Source organism: Nothobranchius furzeri, chromosome 12 (genome assembly GCF_043380555.1).
Source record: "Nothobranchius furzeri strain GRZ-AD chromosome 12, NfurGRZ-RIMD1, whole genome shotgun sequence".
In the NCBI taxonomy this organism is placed as follows: Eukaryota; Metazoa; Chordata; class Actinopteri; order Cyprinodontiformes; family Nothobranchiidae; genus Nothobranchius; species Nothobranchius furzeri.
In genome coordinates this window covers 46,698,654-46,715,926 of record NC_091752.1, presented here as the reverse complement: position 1 = coordinate 46,715,926, position 17,273 = coordinate 46,698,654, and the positions used below count along the sequence as shown (strand labels likewise).

Below are 17,273 nucleotides of genomic sequence, written 5' to 3'. Positions count from 1 at the left end.
ATTGAATCTGTTATTGAACCATTCACTTACATCTGTAATCTGTCACTATCTACAGGAGTCTTCCCTGATTTAATGAAAATTGCCAAGGTGGTTCCATTATTTAAGAGCGGTGATGAACAGAGTTTCACTAATTACAGGCCGGTGTCACTGCTTCCACAGTTTTCCAAAATATTAGAAAAAGTGTTTGCATTAAGGTTGGACAAATTCATTGATGAAAATTCAATTTTAAATCATGAACAGTATGGCTTTAGGACCAAACATTCGACAGCAATGGCAGTTATGGATTTAGTAGATAAAATTTCATCAGCAATTGACAATAAAAACCATTTCATTAGTGTTTTTATTGACTTAAAAAAGGCATTTGATGTCATTGATCATTCTAGGTTACTTCTTAAATTACAACGCTATGGAATAAGAGGGGTGGCGCATCAATGGGTTAATAGTTATTTATGCAATAGAAAACAGTTTGTTCAAATAAATAATGCTAAATCTGAATTAAAAGATATTTATTATGGTGTGCCACAAGGGTCAGTCCTCGGATCTAAACTGTTCATATTGTTTATTAATGACCTGGTAAATGTGTCGAAATTACTTGGCACAGTTTTATTTGCGGATGATACTACATTGTTTTATTCAGGATTAAATATACATGAAGTAACTCAAGTGATAAACAGTGAATTGATTAAAGTTAAAAAATGGTTTGATATAAATAGACTGTCACTGAACCTGAACAAAACAAACTATATACTGTTTAATAACAAAAGAAGCTGTGATGTATCTTTAATGATAGATGGAATGGAAATTCAAAGGGTAAAAGAAACCAAATTTCTTGGAGTCATGTTCGATGAGAGTCTCACGTGGAAATCACATGTAGGTTATATAAAGGGGAAAATCGCCAAAGCCATAGGTGTATTATATAGAGTCAAGTTTCTACTAAATTTGTCGGGGTTGTTAACATTGTATCACTCACTGATTGAACCATATTTATTTTATTGTTTAGAAATTTGGGGAGCCACTTGCAAAACTTTTACACAACCATTGTTCATTTTTCAAAAAAGAGCATTGAGAATCATTAATAACAGTAACTATAGAGCTCACACTAATCAATTATTCATTAGATACAAAATACTGAAATTTCCTGACTTGGTAGAGTGGAAAATATTGCAAATAATGTACAGAGCGAATACGAGTAATCTACCAACTAATATTCAGAAAATGTTTCATAAGAGAGTAAGTGGGTACATTTTAAAAGGAACTGATGTCTTTGAGAAACCTAGATTCAGAACCAAAGTGAGGGAATGTAACATTTGTGTAAATGGTGTAAGATTGTGGAATGCCATTAACAAGGAATTTAAAGAATCAACTACACTTGCAATATTTAAAAAATGTATAAAATCTAATGTATTTAGTAATTATGAAAAGGAGAATTATAATGTCAAAGATTAGATGTGAAAATATTAGAAAGTGACTGAGGTTACACTGTGTTTGTTTGGCGGATAATTTTATTTCGTAAAAAGGGGCAGAAATCATAAGATTTTTTCTTCTATCTGCTCCTTTTCATTCAAATGTTTTTTTTTCAATATGTTAATGTATGTTGTATTTGTTTGTGTTTATTTTATACATTGTGAATGAAATAAAAGATTAAAAAAAAAAAAAAAAGATACCATCTGAAGTGGAGTTTGCTGTGGCTCTTTCCTATTTGATCCTCCAAGGAGAGATTATTTAGCAAAGGCTGAACCTTTCACTGAACTGAAGTTTCAGTTTCATTTCTGTTGTTTTAATTGTCCGTTTTTTCTAAGTTTGGACCAACGAGAATCCAGAATGTTTGAGGTGTTAACAAAGAGTCCTCAGACGTCCCCTTTTGTCAGACACTTTGAAAAGGCTTATGTCACTCAAGGCTTATGTCACCCAATATGTGAAGGGATGCTGTCGAAAGAGTCCTATCGGGTCTTTTTGGCCCGTGGGACTCCAGAGATGATGGGTACCAGCAGTCCAAGCGGAATGCAGCTCAGGTCATCGTGGAGGCGAAAACTCTGTCGTAGAAGTTTGGTGAGACTATGGCGCAAGACTTCCGTATGGCTTTGAGGAGATTCTGGTCCACCATCCGGCGTCTAAGGAGGGGAAAGCAATGCACTACCAACACTGTTTACAGCGGTAATGATTTTCTGCTCATCTCTACTCGGGATGTTGTGGATCAGTGGGCGCAATACTTTGAAGACCTCCTCAATGCCACCGGCACGTCTTCCAGTGACGAAGCAGAGTCTGGGAAGTTTGAGTTGGATTCTCCAATCTCTGGAGCCGAGGTCACTGAAATGGTTAAAACACTCTGCGGCAGCAAGACTCCGGGATGGATGAGATCCGGCCAGAGTACCTTAAGACTCTGAATGTTGTGGGGTTGCATTGGTTGATGTGGCTCTGCAATATTGCATGGACATCGGAGGCAGTTCCACTGGACTGTCATACCGGGGTAGTGGTCCCCCTATTTGAAAAGGGGGACTGCAGAGTGTGTTCTGAGCCTCCCTGTTAAGGCCTATTCAGGGGTTCTGCAGAGGATGGTCGAACATTGGTTTCAGGAGGAGCAATGTGGTTTTCGTCCTGGCTGTGGAACACTGGACCAGCTCTGTACCCTTAGGGGGTCCTGAAGGGTGCGTGGGAGTTTGCAAAACCAATCTATATGCGTTTTATGGATTTGGAGAAGGCGTTTGACCGCGTCCCCCTGGCGGTACTTCGGGAGTATGGCGTACCAGTGGTTTGATACGGGCTGTTAGGTTCCTGTACGACCAGTGTCAAAGCTTGGTCTGCATTGCTGGCAGTAAGTTGAGCTCATTGCCGGTGAGTTTGTCTCAGCCAAGGCTGCCCAATCACCGATTCTGTTCAGAACTTTTATGGACAGGATTTCTTGGAGCAGTCACTGTGTTGAAGGGACCTGTTTTGGCGGCCTAAGGGTGAGGGACCTCATTTATCAAGCTTGCTTACGCACAAAACAGGGTCGGAAAACTGCGTAAGCAACTTTCCATGCAAACTTTAGGATTTATGAAAGAAAACTTAGCGGAAAAATGTGTGCAACTTTAAGTTGACTAAGGACCTGGCCTACGCACATTTTGGACATGGAGAGTACATTCAGTGCTGCTGCTGCTGAGAAGGATAAAATTATGATATCCTGCAGCATTATCACTTGTACTGCTTCATTTTCACACAGAACAAGACCCCCCACACGCACGCACGCACACACACACACACACACACACACACACACACACACACACACACACACACACACACACACACACACACACACACACACACACACACACACACACACACACACACACACACACACACACACACACAGCTTGAAGCGCAGAATATCAGCAGGGGGACAGATAGAGACAGAATGTCATGCATCAGTGACAGTGTAAGCAACTTCCCTGAAAAAGAACACACTGTTGTCTATGGTGTAAGTATGAGTTAAGCGTCCTGTCACTGTGACCCAATTGATCATGCGCCCTGGCTACTTGGACAAGGGAGATCTCTATTTGGGTGACTGGTTAGTGCGTGTGACTTTCACCTGGGAGTCTGGGAATAGAATCCCAAATGGACCATTTTTTTATATCCGCCACAGATCTCTCTGAAGAACTCACAACATTGACGGCTTCAGCAACGCTGTGCCACTCCATGGATTTTCTCTTATTTGTTTTGCAAAAGCACTTAGTTTCATTTCTCCACCTCATCTACAAGTACCTGAATTTCTGCTTCTATGAAATTGCGCTTCCTTGATCTGCCTTGATCTACGGTCGCCATCGTCATTGGCGGAGTGCTGCAACACCCGGCTTATGTATATGCTTGAGATCCACAAGACACTTCACATTGACTATTTATGGCAGTAAGTGGGCGTGGTGGGGGCGGAATGTGACTAAAAAGCAGCTGAGAAGCTTTCTAGATAGTTTCTGATTTATGAAGCGGAAATTGCATGCAGCTGTGCGTACTCCCTGTTTGATAGATCACAAACCTTCTTGGCGTAAGTATTTTTTTTTGCTAAGCTTAAGTACGGTTTTAGTAAGAATTCTACCCAATGTTTGATAAATGAGACCCCAGGTCTCTGCTTTTGGCAAATAATCTTGCTTTGATTTTTGCTTGCAGATACATGAGCATTTAAACACTAATGATCTGTTTGGGGAATTTCAGTCTGGTTTTAGAGTATCATAGCACTGAAACTGCATTGGTGAAAGTTACAAATGATTTTCTCACGGCCTCAGATAAGAATCTTGCGTCTGTTCTAGTCTTGTTAGATCTCAGTGCTGCATTTGACACAGTTTATCACAATGCTCTTTTAGATTTCATTTTGTAAATGCACATGACAAATCTTCATCATACTCCAGGGTTACTTGTGGAGGACCACAGGGTTAAGTGCTTGGACCCTTTCTTTTTACTATATGTATTTGAAATGTATTTATTTGTTTAAAGAATAACCCCTTGAGATGCAACATCTCATTTTCAAGGGGGTCCTTAAAGAGAAAAAGCATAACAATGATGATACAGACAACTAACTTCAGGTTACAATATACAACACAAAAAATCATACACAAACATTCATACTGCTCTCTTTACCTGTATTCCAAATACAATCCCTCAAGATGTACTGATGCAAAAAATAAAAAGTAAAAATAAGAATTAGACAGTTACAGAGTCAAATCAAAAACTTTGACATGCATTCTGTTGATAATCACATATATAAGCCTTAAAAGAATTAAAATATAGATCTAATTGTATTAGGTCACTTATTCCAATCTGACGGTGCTTTAAACTCAAATGCCCATCAACCAACTTCCTTATTCATTTTGGGAACATAAAAAAATAAGTGTTCAGTATGCCTTAAGCTAAAGGATGAACTAAATAGGATTAAGTAATGTTTCAAATAATAAGGATAATTTAAGAAATGGCATTTAAAAATAAACTCTAACCAATGAAAATGCCTTTTTGAGTTTAACGATAGCCAGTTTAAAGATTCATACATATGACAATGGTGGGTTTTGTATGGACACCTCAAAATAAATCTGCAAAGACTGTTATAAACAACATTAAGAGAATGAAGATTTGTGTTGGGAGTGTTCTGATAAACTATATCAGCGTAGTCAAGAATTGGTAATATTAACTGAGTAATAATTCTTTGTCTGACCTGAAAAGTAAAACAATTGATAGAAGAGTATAGTATTTTAAGTCGGTATGAGATTTTCTTGACCACTAAGTCAATATGTGATCTAAATGACAATTGTGGATCTAAAAGAAGTCCTAAATATTTAAACTCATTTACAGTTAACACTGGTGCGCCGTCTGTAAATGTAATCACATGATCAGTTGGTAAAGAACTTTGTTTTGTACTAAATAACATATAATAAGACTTACTTTTGTTTAAAAGAAGTTTATTATATGTAAACCAATTTTGAACTTGATCAGTCAGACTGTAATGAGCACTGAATATGAGAGGTATTATTTCTAGAAAAATAAAGAACTGTATCATCCGCATATAAATTAATTTGAGAATTAGAGCATACCTGAGACAGATTATTTATAAAAATGGAAAACAATAGTGGCCCCAGAGATGAACCTTGTGGTATTCCTCTGATGACCATTGTAAAATCTGAGTAACTTCCCTGATAAAGAACACACTGTTGTCTATGGTGTAAATATGAGTTAAACCAAAGTAAAGAGGTTCTTGAAAAACCAATAGCATGAAGATTATCTAAAAGAAGGCAATGGTCAGCTAAGTCAAAAGCTTTAATTAAATCAATAAATATGGCACCAGTTAACTTATTTGAATCAAAAGAAGACATAACATTACTAAATTTTAAAAGTGCAATTGTAGTAGAAAAATTTGGGTGAAAGCCAGACTGAAAAGGAGATAGAATATTAGAATCAGTAATATAATTAGATAATTGTTTAAAGATAAGTTTTTCTAATATTTTTACCATGCTATTAATTATTGAAATTGGTCTATAATTATTAATGTCATACTGGTCACCATTTTTATAAAGTGGGATAACTCTAGTACATTTCCGAGATAATGGAACATTACATGTTGTCAGTGATAAATTAAATCAATCTGAAAAAGGAAATGCCAAGACGTATGAAGCCATTTTGAAAAACGTAATTTCTAAACCATCTGGACCAGCACTGCAATCAGAATTTAGATTATCAATAACTTGTTGAGCTTCAATAGGACTAAAAGGTCTAAAGGAGATGGAATTTTCACAAATAGGATTGAGAATGTCAAAGTTAATATTAGGATCTATAAAATCAGAGGATAAAGGAACACATTTAGTAAAATGTTGATTAAATGCTTCAGCAATTTTAGAGCAGTAATTAACAATTTCATTGTCTACTCGTATAAAGGTATTTTGTTTCCCAGGGGAAAAATTTGTTAAGTTATTAATTCTACTCCAAAATGCTTTTGGATTCTTAAAATCTGCTGCTAAGCAGTCCTGAAAATAATTTGCTTTTGCATTTCGCATTTCAGTTGAATATGCATTCCTTAATTTCTTATAAATGGTCCAGTCTGAAGACTGGTTGTTAAACGATATATTTTCCATGCATTATCTCAATTTTTAAATAAATTTATTAAATTACCATTTATCCATGGAAGGTGTCTTCCCTTAACTGTAATTATAGTCCATGGTGCATGTTTATCTATAACTTTAGAAACAAATAAACAATCAATGATGAACAAGAGTCTGCTTCGAGACCTGCAGAAGGAGAGAGAAAAAAAGAAGAAAAGGGACACACAGCAATACAACAGGAGCAAGCTATCACTTTGTCAACCTGATGAGGAAATATAAAAACATTGTTTTACTGAACAATCACGATAATAAATCACAGTGCGTTAAGTGCCAACCACAGCTGACATGTGTTGAACGTGCCCAAGTCCATACTTATGAGAGCACCACGTGAGCACCTGTGTGCATACCCGCGCTTGTATATGTACGTTTTCTCTGTAGGAGCGTCCAATAGAGAGTGTGAGGGGCCACAGATCTGCCCCCAAAGATGCGTAGGAGATGGAAGGAGCTCCAAGTCTCAGAGATCCAGGAGCTGCCCCAGAGCGCAGGGACCCCAGGGAGACCGCGACCAGAAAAGCCCCTGCCCCCCTTGAGAGGCTCAGAGGATTGCCCTGGGGGGCCACAACTAGCAGCTGGCAGAGTCCCGGGGATATCAGCGGCAAACCCACAGGCTCGCCCGCAGCCTCCCACCCCCAAGCCGGCCGAGGCCGGAACCCAGTGTCCTGGGACCCAGGGGCAACCAGCCCCGCCGAGGACCCAACAGAGCCCAGGGACTCAGATCCCACCAGGCAGCCATCGGGATTAATCAGGCAGACGCTAAAAATCTTAAACCCCCTTACCCGGGAGCTGCGAACACTCAGAAAGACCAAGGCACAACACTCCACACCAAGTGTGACGGGGGAGGGCAGGTGAAGATGTATAGCAGCAAAAGAAGTCCCAGGAGAGGGGAGGAGTCCAAGACCCCACCTGACATTTACAGTCATACACAAACACAGTCACACACTTCCTCCCTCATGCACACACATACACATACAACCTAAGACTCACAAAAATGCACAGCAGACACTCACTCATACTCCCCATACACACCCTATTCACTCTGGTTGCAGTACTGCTGCACAAAGGGTACAACCGTCACCGGTTACCAGAGTTCGACCCTTTCTGCTGGGGTGCTGATGAGCAGGCTCCCCTGCCCAATGCCGAGCAAAGCGACCCACCACCCAGACCCCAGCCAGACGGCCAGATCCCCCATCTAGCCTCCAGCCCCGGGAAGCCAAGCGACAACAGAGGTGTGCTAAGACCCCTAGTCACCCTCCGCCTGCTCCAATGCAGTGTTAGGGTGTGTTGATGAGGTGTATTCGTGGCTGTGGTGAGTGGGCAGTGCAGGCATCGTCTGGCCTATGCCAGCTGATGCCACCAGCCTACCCCTCTTCCCCCCACAGCCCTCTGTGTCTAAGTGCAGATTAAAATTGGAAGTGGGCACCGGCACCTGGGAAGAGGCTGAAAGATCCCCTTGCCAAATGCCGTTGTTTGTGCACACTCCCAAGGCCCTAAGGGTATGTTTGCGTGGAATGTCGTTGGTGGAAGTGTTTAATGTGCAAATAAAATTGGGGGGCAGGCTGCCACAGGAATGCGGAAATGGGGTCCATACCCGCACCTTCTGACTTGTCCACCCCCCAAAGTCCTATGTGCATGTTTGTGTGATGATGTGAGAGAACAGGAGGAGAAAAATGTGTGGGGATGGGGAGGAATGGCTGGTTGGCCGAAGCCCTCCAGGGAGCCAGCTCCCCCACTGTCCCCAATAGGCACCTCCGTTGCCAAAATGCCACCCAGGGCATGGAGACCCCAGCCCATCTTGCCAGGGCCCAAAGCAGCAGCATTGCAGATTTCCACAGAGCCCAAGGGAACCAACACAGCCCCACCCCAGCAGAATATCTACTCCCATCACTGCATTTGCAGAGCTTCCAGACTATATATGACATAGGACATCCAGGTAAGGTTGGGTCCTCCCCCTCCTGGACATCCCCCTCCCCATGATGGACAGCAGAGGAGCCAAGGTCTGCCCGAGATCCCTGAGCCCGGGCCAGTCTCTGCCGCATGTTTCCGCCTTCTTCCCGGCAGCATACATTTCAGGACCCGACCCCCAAGGCCCCGCCTAGATCCCCACACGGGGCCAGCCAACCCCACACCCCGAGCCCCCAGGCTCCCACCCAGACCTACCCAGGGGCATTGCAGCCGCCAAGACCCCCGGCCCCACTCACAACCGCCAGTAGTCCACCCCTCGAGGCGGGGGGAGACTTTTTTAGGCCGTTACTGTTACTGTGTTACAGCAGCTATTATAATTTGTTTCAGTTCCACTGCTGTTGACCCAGGGATGTTAACGTCTTTATCTCCAGGTTTTCCTGGGATGAGGAAACATTTGTGTATGTTTAATCCCCAGAACGGGGTTAAGGATACAAATCCACTCACATGGTCTGGTTGAAAACACTCACTGCCCTTCGGGGAGAAACCGTTTATTATTGCTGCTCTTTAAAAGTGTATATTTATGAGAATGTTTCTTCTGTCTGTAAGAGGAGGACTCGGGTCTTGGCTTGATTTTAGGTTTTTATGCCTAAAGCAGCCTGTGAGTCCAGATGTGAGTCAGCTTCTGTTTGTGTCACTCAGCATGAGTCAGGAACTTTAGAAAACAGGCTCTTTCTTTGTGGTGATGATTTACTAGCCAGCTGCTGAAAATTAGAGGTTCTGTTTGGTTCTGCTCAGATCCAGAAAGCCACTTTTTCCAGCTGACGCTGCTTTTTCTCCTTTTTCCTATGAAGTGTCTATTTTGGTGCTCATGGACGTTCACGTTGTTCAGGTCTGACTCCTCTGGGACGTTGTGTTGATTTTGTCTGCAGGCTGTCAGCGAGGCGGTTCCGGCAGCTGGTGGAGCGCCTCCTGCAATTCATCTCCACCCGCCTGTTTCCTGCAGAAACAGACGAACTTCCTCCTTCAGCCAAGTGCTCCTGGTGGGTTCCTTCTGCCACCAAAGTTCTGAGCCTGTTCAGTAAGTCAAGCAGACTAATGATTTGATGAGTTCATGCTGCAGAATGTTGCACCTCCTCTTCATCGTCTTTCAGATGCAGCCAACAGTGTCTCCTGTCCTCCCATCATGCCTTTCACTGACTTCTACAACATCACTCTAGAGCACATAGACTTCATGGAGGACTACAGAACCTGGCAGAACTATGGCAACTCAAATAGGTCAGAAATGTTGTTTCATCTCATCGGCACATCTAGCATGAGGTTAGAGGGGTGACAGCCAAGGCTGAGATCCCAAGACCAGCCTGGAAATACAACAGCTTCAGCGTGTCTTGAGGAGACCCGTGTGTCTTTTTCCAGCAGGTTATGCCTCAAAACATAGGCAGAGAGGATATTTAAGGGGCAATCTGACCACATCCCCTAACCACCTCAGCTTGTTCCTCTTGATGAGAAAGAGCAGCGGCTCTTCCCTGGATTTCTGAACACTTTGAAGCCGAGCCCGGCCACCTTGGGAAGGACACTCATTTTGGCCACTCGTGTTCCTGTTTTTGTTCTTTTGGTCACTTCCCACAGCTCATGACCTGAGATGAGCATTAGGATGAAGATTGACACACACACACACACACACACACACACACACACACACACACACACACACACACACACACACACACACACACACACACACACACACCCAGAGCCATCTGGTCACCTCGTTGGTTGATTTTCTTTGACCGTCCAGACAGATTCTGTTCATTAAATCGTGGCAGATCTAAATATTATCACTAGCTCACTGCAGCTCCGTGACCACAGAGATGCTCTCTCCTTTTAAGATGTCTGGAAGTCAGACAGATCATTTCCTCCAGAGGAAACGTTCCCACAGCTGCCGTTTATTCAGAACCGTGAAAAGACTCTCAGAAGCCTTGAAGTCTGCTCCAGGCTGCGTCATGCCTCGTTAGTGTGGGAGAGAGGAACACGATCCAGAGTCTGCAGCTCAAACGTCCCGCTTTGGCTGCTGCTTCAGGGGTTAGCTCATGTAGATCACAGTCAGTCATCTCTAGAAGAGAAGAGAGCTCACTGTTGTCTTTGAAGAGATGCACGATTAACTGCTGCTTTTGTTGTTTTTTCTCTTTCAGGTTTTCTTTCTGCCAGTTTCCATTCATCCTACCAATCGTGGTGAAGAAAGCCATCATCCAGAAGGACTCGGAGCAGCAGATGATCAGTCAGGCCAGGGTGAGGCTTGGATACACGGAGAGCTGAACAGGTTCAAACACATCTTTAACCCGTGTGTGTGTGTGTGTGTGTGTGTGTGTGTGTGTGTGTGTGTGTGTGTGTGTGTGTGTGTGTGTGTGTGTGTGTGTGTGTGTTTCACAGCTAAGCCTGGTCAGTAAAGTGTCCCGGAGACAGAGAGTAGACATGAATCTTCTGTTTCTCAACATTAAAGTTCGACGAGCACAACTCCTCAGCGACTCGCTGGATGAGGTCAGAGCACAAACTCATGACAGACGGGGATTCAAATCGCTCTCCACTGAGTTTAAAGCACCATCAACAGTTTCATCTTCTCCCTTTTAGACCTTAAACCATCTGAAACCTAACCAGATGCTCCTCAACCCCATAAATGACCTCCAGCCGTTACTTTGTAGCTTCATTAATTGCTCCTTCCAACGTTTTCTTTGTTGGAAATGCACCGTTAACTTCTAACTTCGCGTTTATGGTTCCTTCAGTCTGTGTCTCACTTGTCCTGCTGTTGAACATGACGTCATCAACCACACATCCTGTTTTTAATAAAGGGATGTTTACATTATAAACACGAATGAACGTAGAACTGAAATCTGACCATTTCTGTTTAAAATGTGAACTCGTTCTTTAATATATCAGGTAGGTCTTAACTGTCAATCATCAGTCTCTTAAAGAGAACAGTTATGAATGCAACCTGCAGAAACAGTTGAGAGTTGAACATTCACACAAGTCCTGAACAAAATAAAGTTCCATTAATAAACACGCAAATCACAGAGTTGGTTTGCTCCGTGGTCCTGATCACCTCCGCTCTGGATTTAAACGCACCGTAGACCAAGAGTCCAGAAATGAGACTTGGAGTGGGGAGGAAATGAATCTTAGCGATGCAGATGGCTGTCCTGGGTGTCAGCTGGAATTTAGCACTGTTCGAGTCTGATGACATCCAAAAAATGTACTGTAATGAGTTTTTGTTGAAGGGAAGCAGACTAATTAGTGGTGTGGGAACTGTGGGTGTGAGAATGTCTTTAATGTTCTTCATTCATGCATCAACCCCGACGCTGCATCCTCCCTAGAGCGGATCATAAATCTGACGTGAACCCTGAAATCTTCTCGTGCAGTGAGCGTCTGACCGCTCCACTCCGGTTGTTTCTTTGAAAACAGCTTGATGAGTTACACTTCTGGGATTCCACACTGAACTTCATCTGTGTTGTTTGTCTGTAGCTGACGAGGAAGAGGTGCGACCTGAAAAAGAAGCTGCGGGTGACTTTTGTTGGGGAGGCAGGGCTTGACATGGGCGGCCTGACGAAGGAGTGGTTCCTGCTGCTCGTCCGGCAGATCTTCCATACAGATTATGGTGAGAGGTTCCCCTCAGGTGGCTGACCTGCACACCTGGCTCTGATCACTGGTGATGAGCTGTTTAATGTAGCAGCTGGACCAAAGGAGCCCTGCTGGGTTTCAGGGAGTTAGTGGTGGTGCTGAAATCTGGAAGCCAAATCCTCCCTGATGCAGAGGAGAGTGAAACTGATGATTTATTGAAAACAAGAGGAAAGAAAAGAGTGTTTGTACTGGCTGAAAGTGGAAAGTCCTTTTTTATTAGAAGGCCTTGTGGAGGTGCTCTCAGTTCTCAGGTCAGTGATGCTGCAGAAAGAAGAAGTTCTGGTAAGGAGGGAAAGTAGACACAGTTGGTTTTAGAAACAGATTTTTGTGTTTCTGTTACCTTTACAGCCTGCTCTCACTTGTTTTTGATAATAAAAAATATAAAACATTTTCTTGCTTCACAGAAAGGCTGGATGGCATCACTGTTAACTGTGATAAAAATACATGTATTCATGAAAATCTGCCTTTTACCACTGAATTGAAGTTTAAATCAATCAATCAATCAATCAATCAATCAATCAAGCAATACTATATTAATCCCAGAGGGAAATTAGAGTTTCAGTACACACAGTTCAGAGATCAGACATACATGGGCAAGACACGTGACAAGAATTGGTGACTGTGGTCATTCGCAACCCAAGTCGCGCTACCTTAATAGAGATAAGAGGGTTACATGAGGGTTGGATCAGGTGGAGGGAAAAAAGCCTCTTCAGAGTTACCCTCTCGTCCGGAGGGCAGCTTTGCTCTGCAAAAAAAACCTCAACAAATATGCAGCAGACTTCCTGTTTCCCCCAGCGAGAGCAGCCATCTACGGCGCTCAGTCACTGTACATTCACAGGTGGGAGGGAGATCTTGGGAGAAGCAAAGAGCACATTGACTCCTGCAGATTGATGACCTTGCCAGGCTGAAGTTCACCAATCTGAAGGCGGGGGCGGGGGGTGGGGTGTTTTGGGGGGGGGTGGGGGTGGGGGAGTAGGTCGGGTTTTCACAGCATCTGTCTGCATTCCTTCGAGGGGGTCTGTTGCTAGCCGCTCAAGGCTACCAGGGCGTCAGATTCGGATAACAAGACTTTGATTGGGTCAGGCTGAGATAATTTTCCTCTCTGCCTTCAGTCTTTAAACTGATCATTCCAGTCCTTTAGTGAAGCCAATTTTGGGTTTTTAAACCTGTCCATACCGTCCGGTGACTCCCTCCGAGATGACATCCATTTTGTGCACTAATATCGGTATCGCAGCTAGAACATTGTCCAGCTTATGATTCACCTCGAGTAACGTCCCAGGGGATCAGGAGGGGGCAGCTAATCACTTATGTGTTTCTGTTATTAGTTTTATAATGTGCGGATATACAAGTGGACAAAAACACAACTGTTATTAAACACAGGAAATGCAGACTAAAAATATTTTTGCATTGTCGCTTTAGCGCCCCTCCAGCTTGACGCCCCATGTGTTGCATACACTGCATACCCACTTTGTTCTACCCATACTTGTATTGAGTTAGCTTGTTTTGATCATAGATGTGTGGCTTTAGCTTGTTCTGCTTGTCCATGTGAGGAGTAGGGGTTGCATGACTTAATTTTTTTTAAAGTCGACAGTCAAGTAATGAAAATCGAGTTGACTTTGACTAGTCGTTGATGACGTCATACATCTGAAGCGGGTTGGTTCGCTGGAGTTTTTGACAATTAAAATTGCGCCCACACTTTCAAAGTTAAACACATCTCTTTTAACAACGGTAGTTTCTGCTTCAGCCCTCTCCCCCTCCCCCTGCCCAGCGGCCGCAAACTCACTGATGCGCCTGCAGCCTCTCAGAGTTCCTGCTGCTCTAAACATTAAAATAATTATTTAGTTTTCTGTTCCTCACTTCTGATTACCTTCTATGGTTTCTGTTTGTTGCAACAACCAGGTACAAAAACTAACTTGTTTTTATTTGACTATTTTTCTGTCCTGTCTGTTTATTATCTTCCTGCATCTCCTCTCAATCCTAAAGAAAAACTGCTACCTGGGTTCATTTATATTCACCTTATGAGTTACCTTTGAACTGCATTTCTAAAAGATTTACCGACCGCAAAAACAGTGGAGTGCCGCTGCTCGCCGGCCGCACCGGAGAGTTGAAGTCGCCGAAGGACAAAACAGGTGATGCGCCTGGCTCCACAGCAGCGAAAAGCATCAGGCACAAATAAAAGACAGAAAACATAAAAGGAAATGTGGCGACATAAACAATCGCGTGTTAAATTTGTTTTTGAGGTGGCGACTCCTAATTTGATAATGTTACTTGTGGCCGTGCTCAGGATGCAGATGTCTGGAGCACATCAACAATCAGAGCTTTGCTTGTGCAAGCTGGTTAAGATTAGGATGGGGTGAGGGGAAGGTTAAATTGCAAGAGGGTAAAGGTCACAATTCGGTCAAATGCCCATTTTACCGCGGGCGTTTACCAGCGCGTCGCCTCCCAACACGCAGGGGCTCATCACCTGCTGACTTTTCCGAGGACTGCATCTTGTCGGTCATTATCACGTGACAGCGACTAGTCTATGAAAGGCATAAAAAGTCACTATAGAGCAGTGAAGTCAACTAGTCGACTAGTTGATACAACCCCTAGTGACGAGCTAGCATATTCTGCCCATACTTTTATGGAGTTAGCATGTTTTGCTCATACACGTGTGGAGCTAGCATTTTCTCCCCAGAAATGTGTGGTTAGAACATACTCCACATGCATGTGCAGATATTCTCCGACTTATGCAGTTTCCTCCCACTGACCAAAACCATTTCTCTAAATGGTCTCTAGGTGTGAATGAGTGTGATGAACTGGCACCCTGTCCATGGCATCCCCCTTCACACACACACACACACACACACACACACACACGCACGCACGCACGCACGCACGCACGCACGCACACACACACACACACACACTTTTAACTTCCATTCATTTTAGTGACTGCACTAACTCATACCCTAACTCTAACTGATGGAGTTCTACTCCTAACCCTAACTTAAACTAATCTAAACTAAAGGTTAATTCACATCATACCTCTAAAACAAGTTTTGGAACAGTTGGCATTGTGTGGACCAGCAAAATGTCCCCACAATGTAAAATTGTCCACATGTTACAGTAAATAATTGTCCACGTAAGCATAAAAAACAAGTACACACACACATTCACTCAGAGTTACATTTCATACCATTTCCAGAATACTGCACATACTACAATCATAGGTTTTCTTCATGGTGCTGATTTCCCTCATTATTAATTTCTAGTGTTATAATAATAATGTAATAGTTAATAATAAAAATACATAATAAAGTAATAAAACATATGTATTTATTCTCTCATTCACTTTGAACCGTGTCTTCGTGGGTGGCAGAACACTCATCACATGTTTAACCCTCTATGACCATATAACTGGGCTGCCTGTTTTTTTTTTTGTTCTTTGGCTGTAAAAATGCAGTAAAAAGTGCTAAATGTTTGTAACTCTTTAAAAATGCATCTTAAATGGAAAAAAATTAAACAGATTTTCTTCTTTTTTTTTTTTTTACATCCATCCATCCATTCATTTTCATCTGCTTATCCGGAGTCGGGTCACGGGAGCAGTAGCCTAAGGCGAGAGACCCAGACTTCCCTCTCCCCAGCTACTTGGGCCAGCTCCTTCAGGGGAATCCCAAGGTGTTCCCTGGCCAGGTGAGAGACATAGTCCCTCCACCGTGTCCAGGGTCTACCTTTAGGTTTCCTCCTGGATGGACGTGCACGGAAAACCTCACCAGGGAGGCGTCCAGGAGGCATCCTGACCAGATGCCCGAGCCACCTCAACTGGCTCCCCTCGATGTGGAGGAGCAGCGTGTCTACTCCGAGCCCCTCCTGGATGACCGTACTTCTCACCCTATATCTGAGGGAGAGCCCAGCCACTCTTCGGAGAAAACTAATTTCGGCTGCTTGTATCTGCAATCTCGTTCTTTCGGTCACTACCCAAAGCTCATGACCATAGGTGAGGGTAGGAACGCAGATCGACCGGTAAATCGAGAGCTTCGCCTTCTGGCACAGCTCCCTCTTCACCACGACAGACCGGTACAACGCCCGCATCACTGCAGATGCAGCACAAATCCGCCAATCGATCTCATGCTCCAGTTTTCCCTCACTCATGAACAAGACCCTGAGATACTTAAACTCCTCCACTTGGGGCAGGACTTCATCCTTGACCCGGAGAAGGCAATCTACCCTTTTCCGAATCAAGGCCATGGTCTCAGATTTAGAGGAGCTGATTCTCATCCCAGCTGCTTCACACTCGGCTGCGAACCGCTCCAGCGAAAGCTGAAGATCACGTTCTGATGAAGCCAACAGGACCACATCATCTGCAAAAAGCAGAGACCTGATCCTCAGGCCACCAAAACGGATGCCCTCCACACCTTGGCTGCGCCTAGAAATCCTGTCCATAAAGGTTATGAACAGAATCGGTGACAAAGGGCAGCCTTGGCAGAGTCCAACTCTCACTGGGAACGAGCCCGAATTAGTGCCGGCAATGCGGACCAAGCTCTGACACCGGTCATACAGTGACCTAACAGCCCGTATCAGAGGGCCTGGTACCCCATATTCCCGGAGTACACCCCTACAGGGCCCCCCGAGAGACGCGGTCAAACGCCTTCTCCAAATCCACAAAACACACGTAGACTGGTTGGGCAAATTCCCACGCACCCTCCAGGATCCCCCTAAGGGTATAGAGCTGGTCCAGCGTTCCATGGCCAGGAAGAAAACCACATTGCTCCTCCTGAATCTGAGGTTCAACAATCTGCTGGACCCTCCTCTCCAGAACCCCTGAATAGACCTTACCAGGAAAGCTCAGGAGTGTGATCCCCCTGTAGTTGGAGCACACCCTGCGGCCCCCCTTTGTAAATAAGTGGACCACCACCCCGGCCTGCCAGTCCAGTGGGACTGCCCCCGATGTCCATGTGATATTGCAGAGTTGTGTCAGCCAACACAGCCCCACAACATCCAGAGCCTTAAGGAACTCCGGGCAGATCTCATCCACCCCTGGAGCCTTGCCACAGAGGAGCTTTTTGACCACCTCAGTGACCTCAACACCAGAGATTTGAGAGGCAAACT

General features: G+C 43.9%; 1 protein-coding gene across 2 annotated transcripts in view; it reads left to right on the top strand.

The window, feature by feature from the left end:
- The window catches only part of hectd2 (HECT domain containing 2), a 127,104-nt gene that overhangs the window by 35,721 nt on the left and 74,110 nt on the right, over positions 1 to 17,273 (top strand). For both annotated transcript variants that reach the window (XM_054734781.2, XM_070542645.1), the window contains exons 9-13: positions 9,446 to 9,594; positions 9,668 to 9,791; positions 10,706 to 10,802; positions 10,944 to 11,051; positions 12,027 to 12,159. In XM_054734781.2, coding sequence (XP_054590756.2) covers positions 9,446 to 9,594; positions 9,668 to 9,791; positions 10,706 to 10,802; positions 10,944 to 11,051; positions 12,027 to 12,159 — 611 coding nt within the window. The remainder of the gene's footprint in view (positions 1 to 9,445; positions 9,595 to 9,667; positions 9,792 to 10,705; positions 10,803 to 10,943; positions 11,052 to 12,026; positions 12,160 to 17,273) is intronic.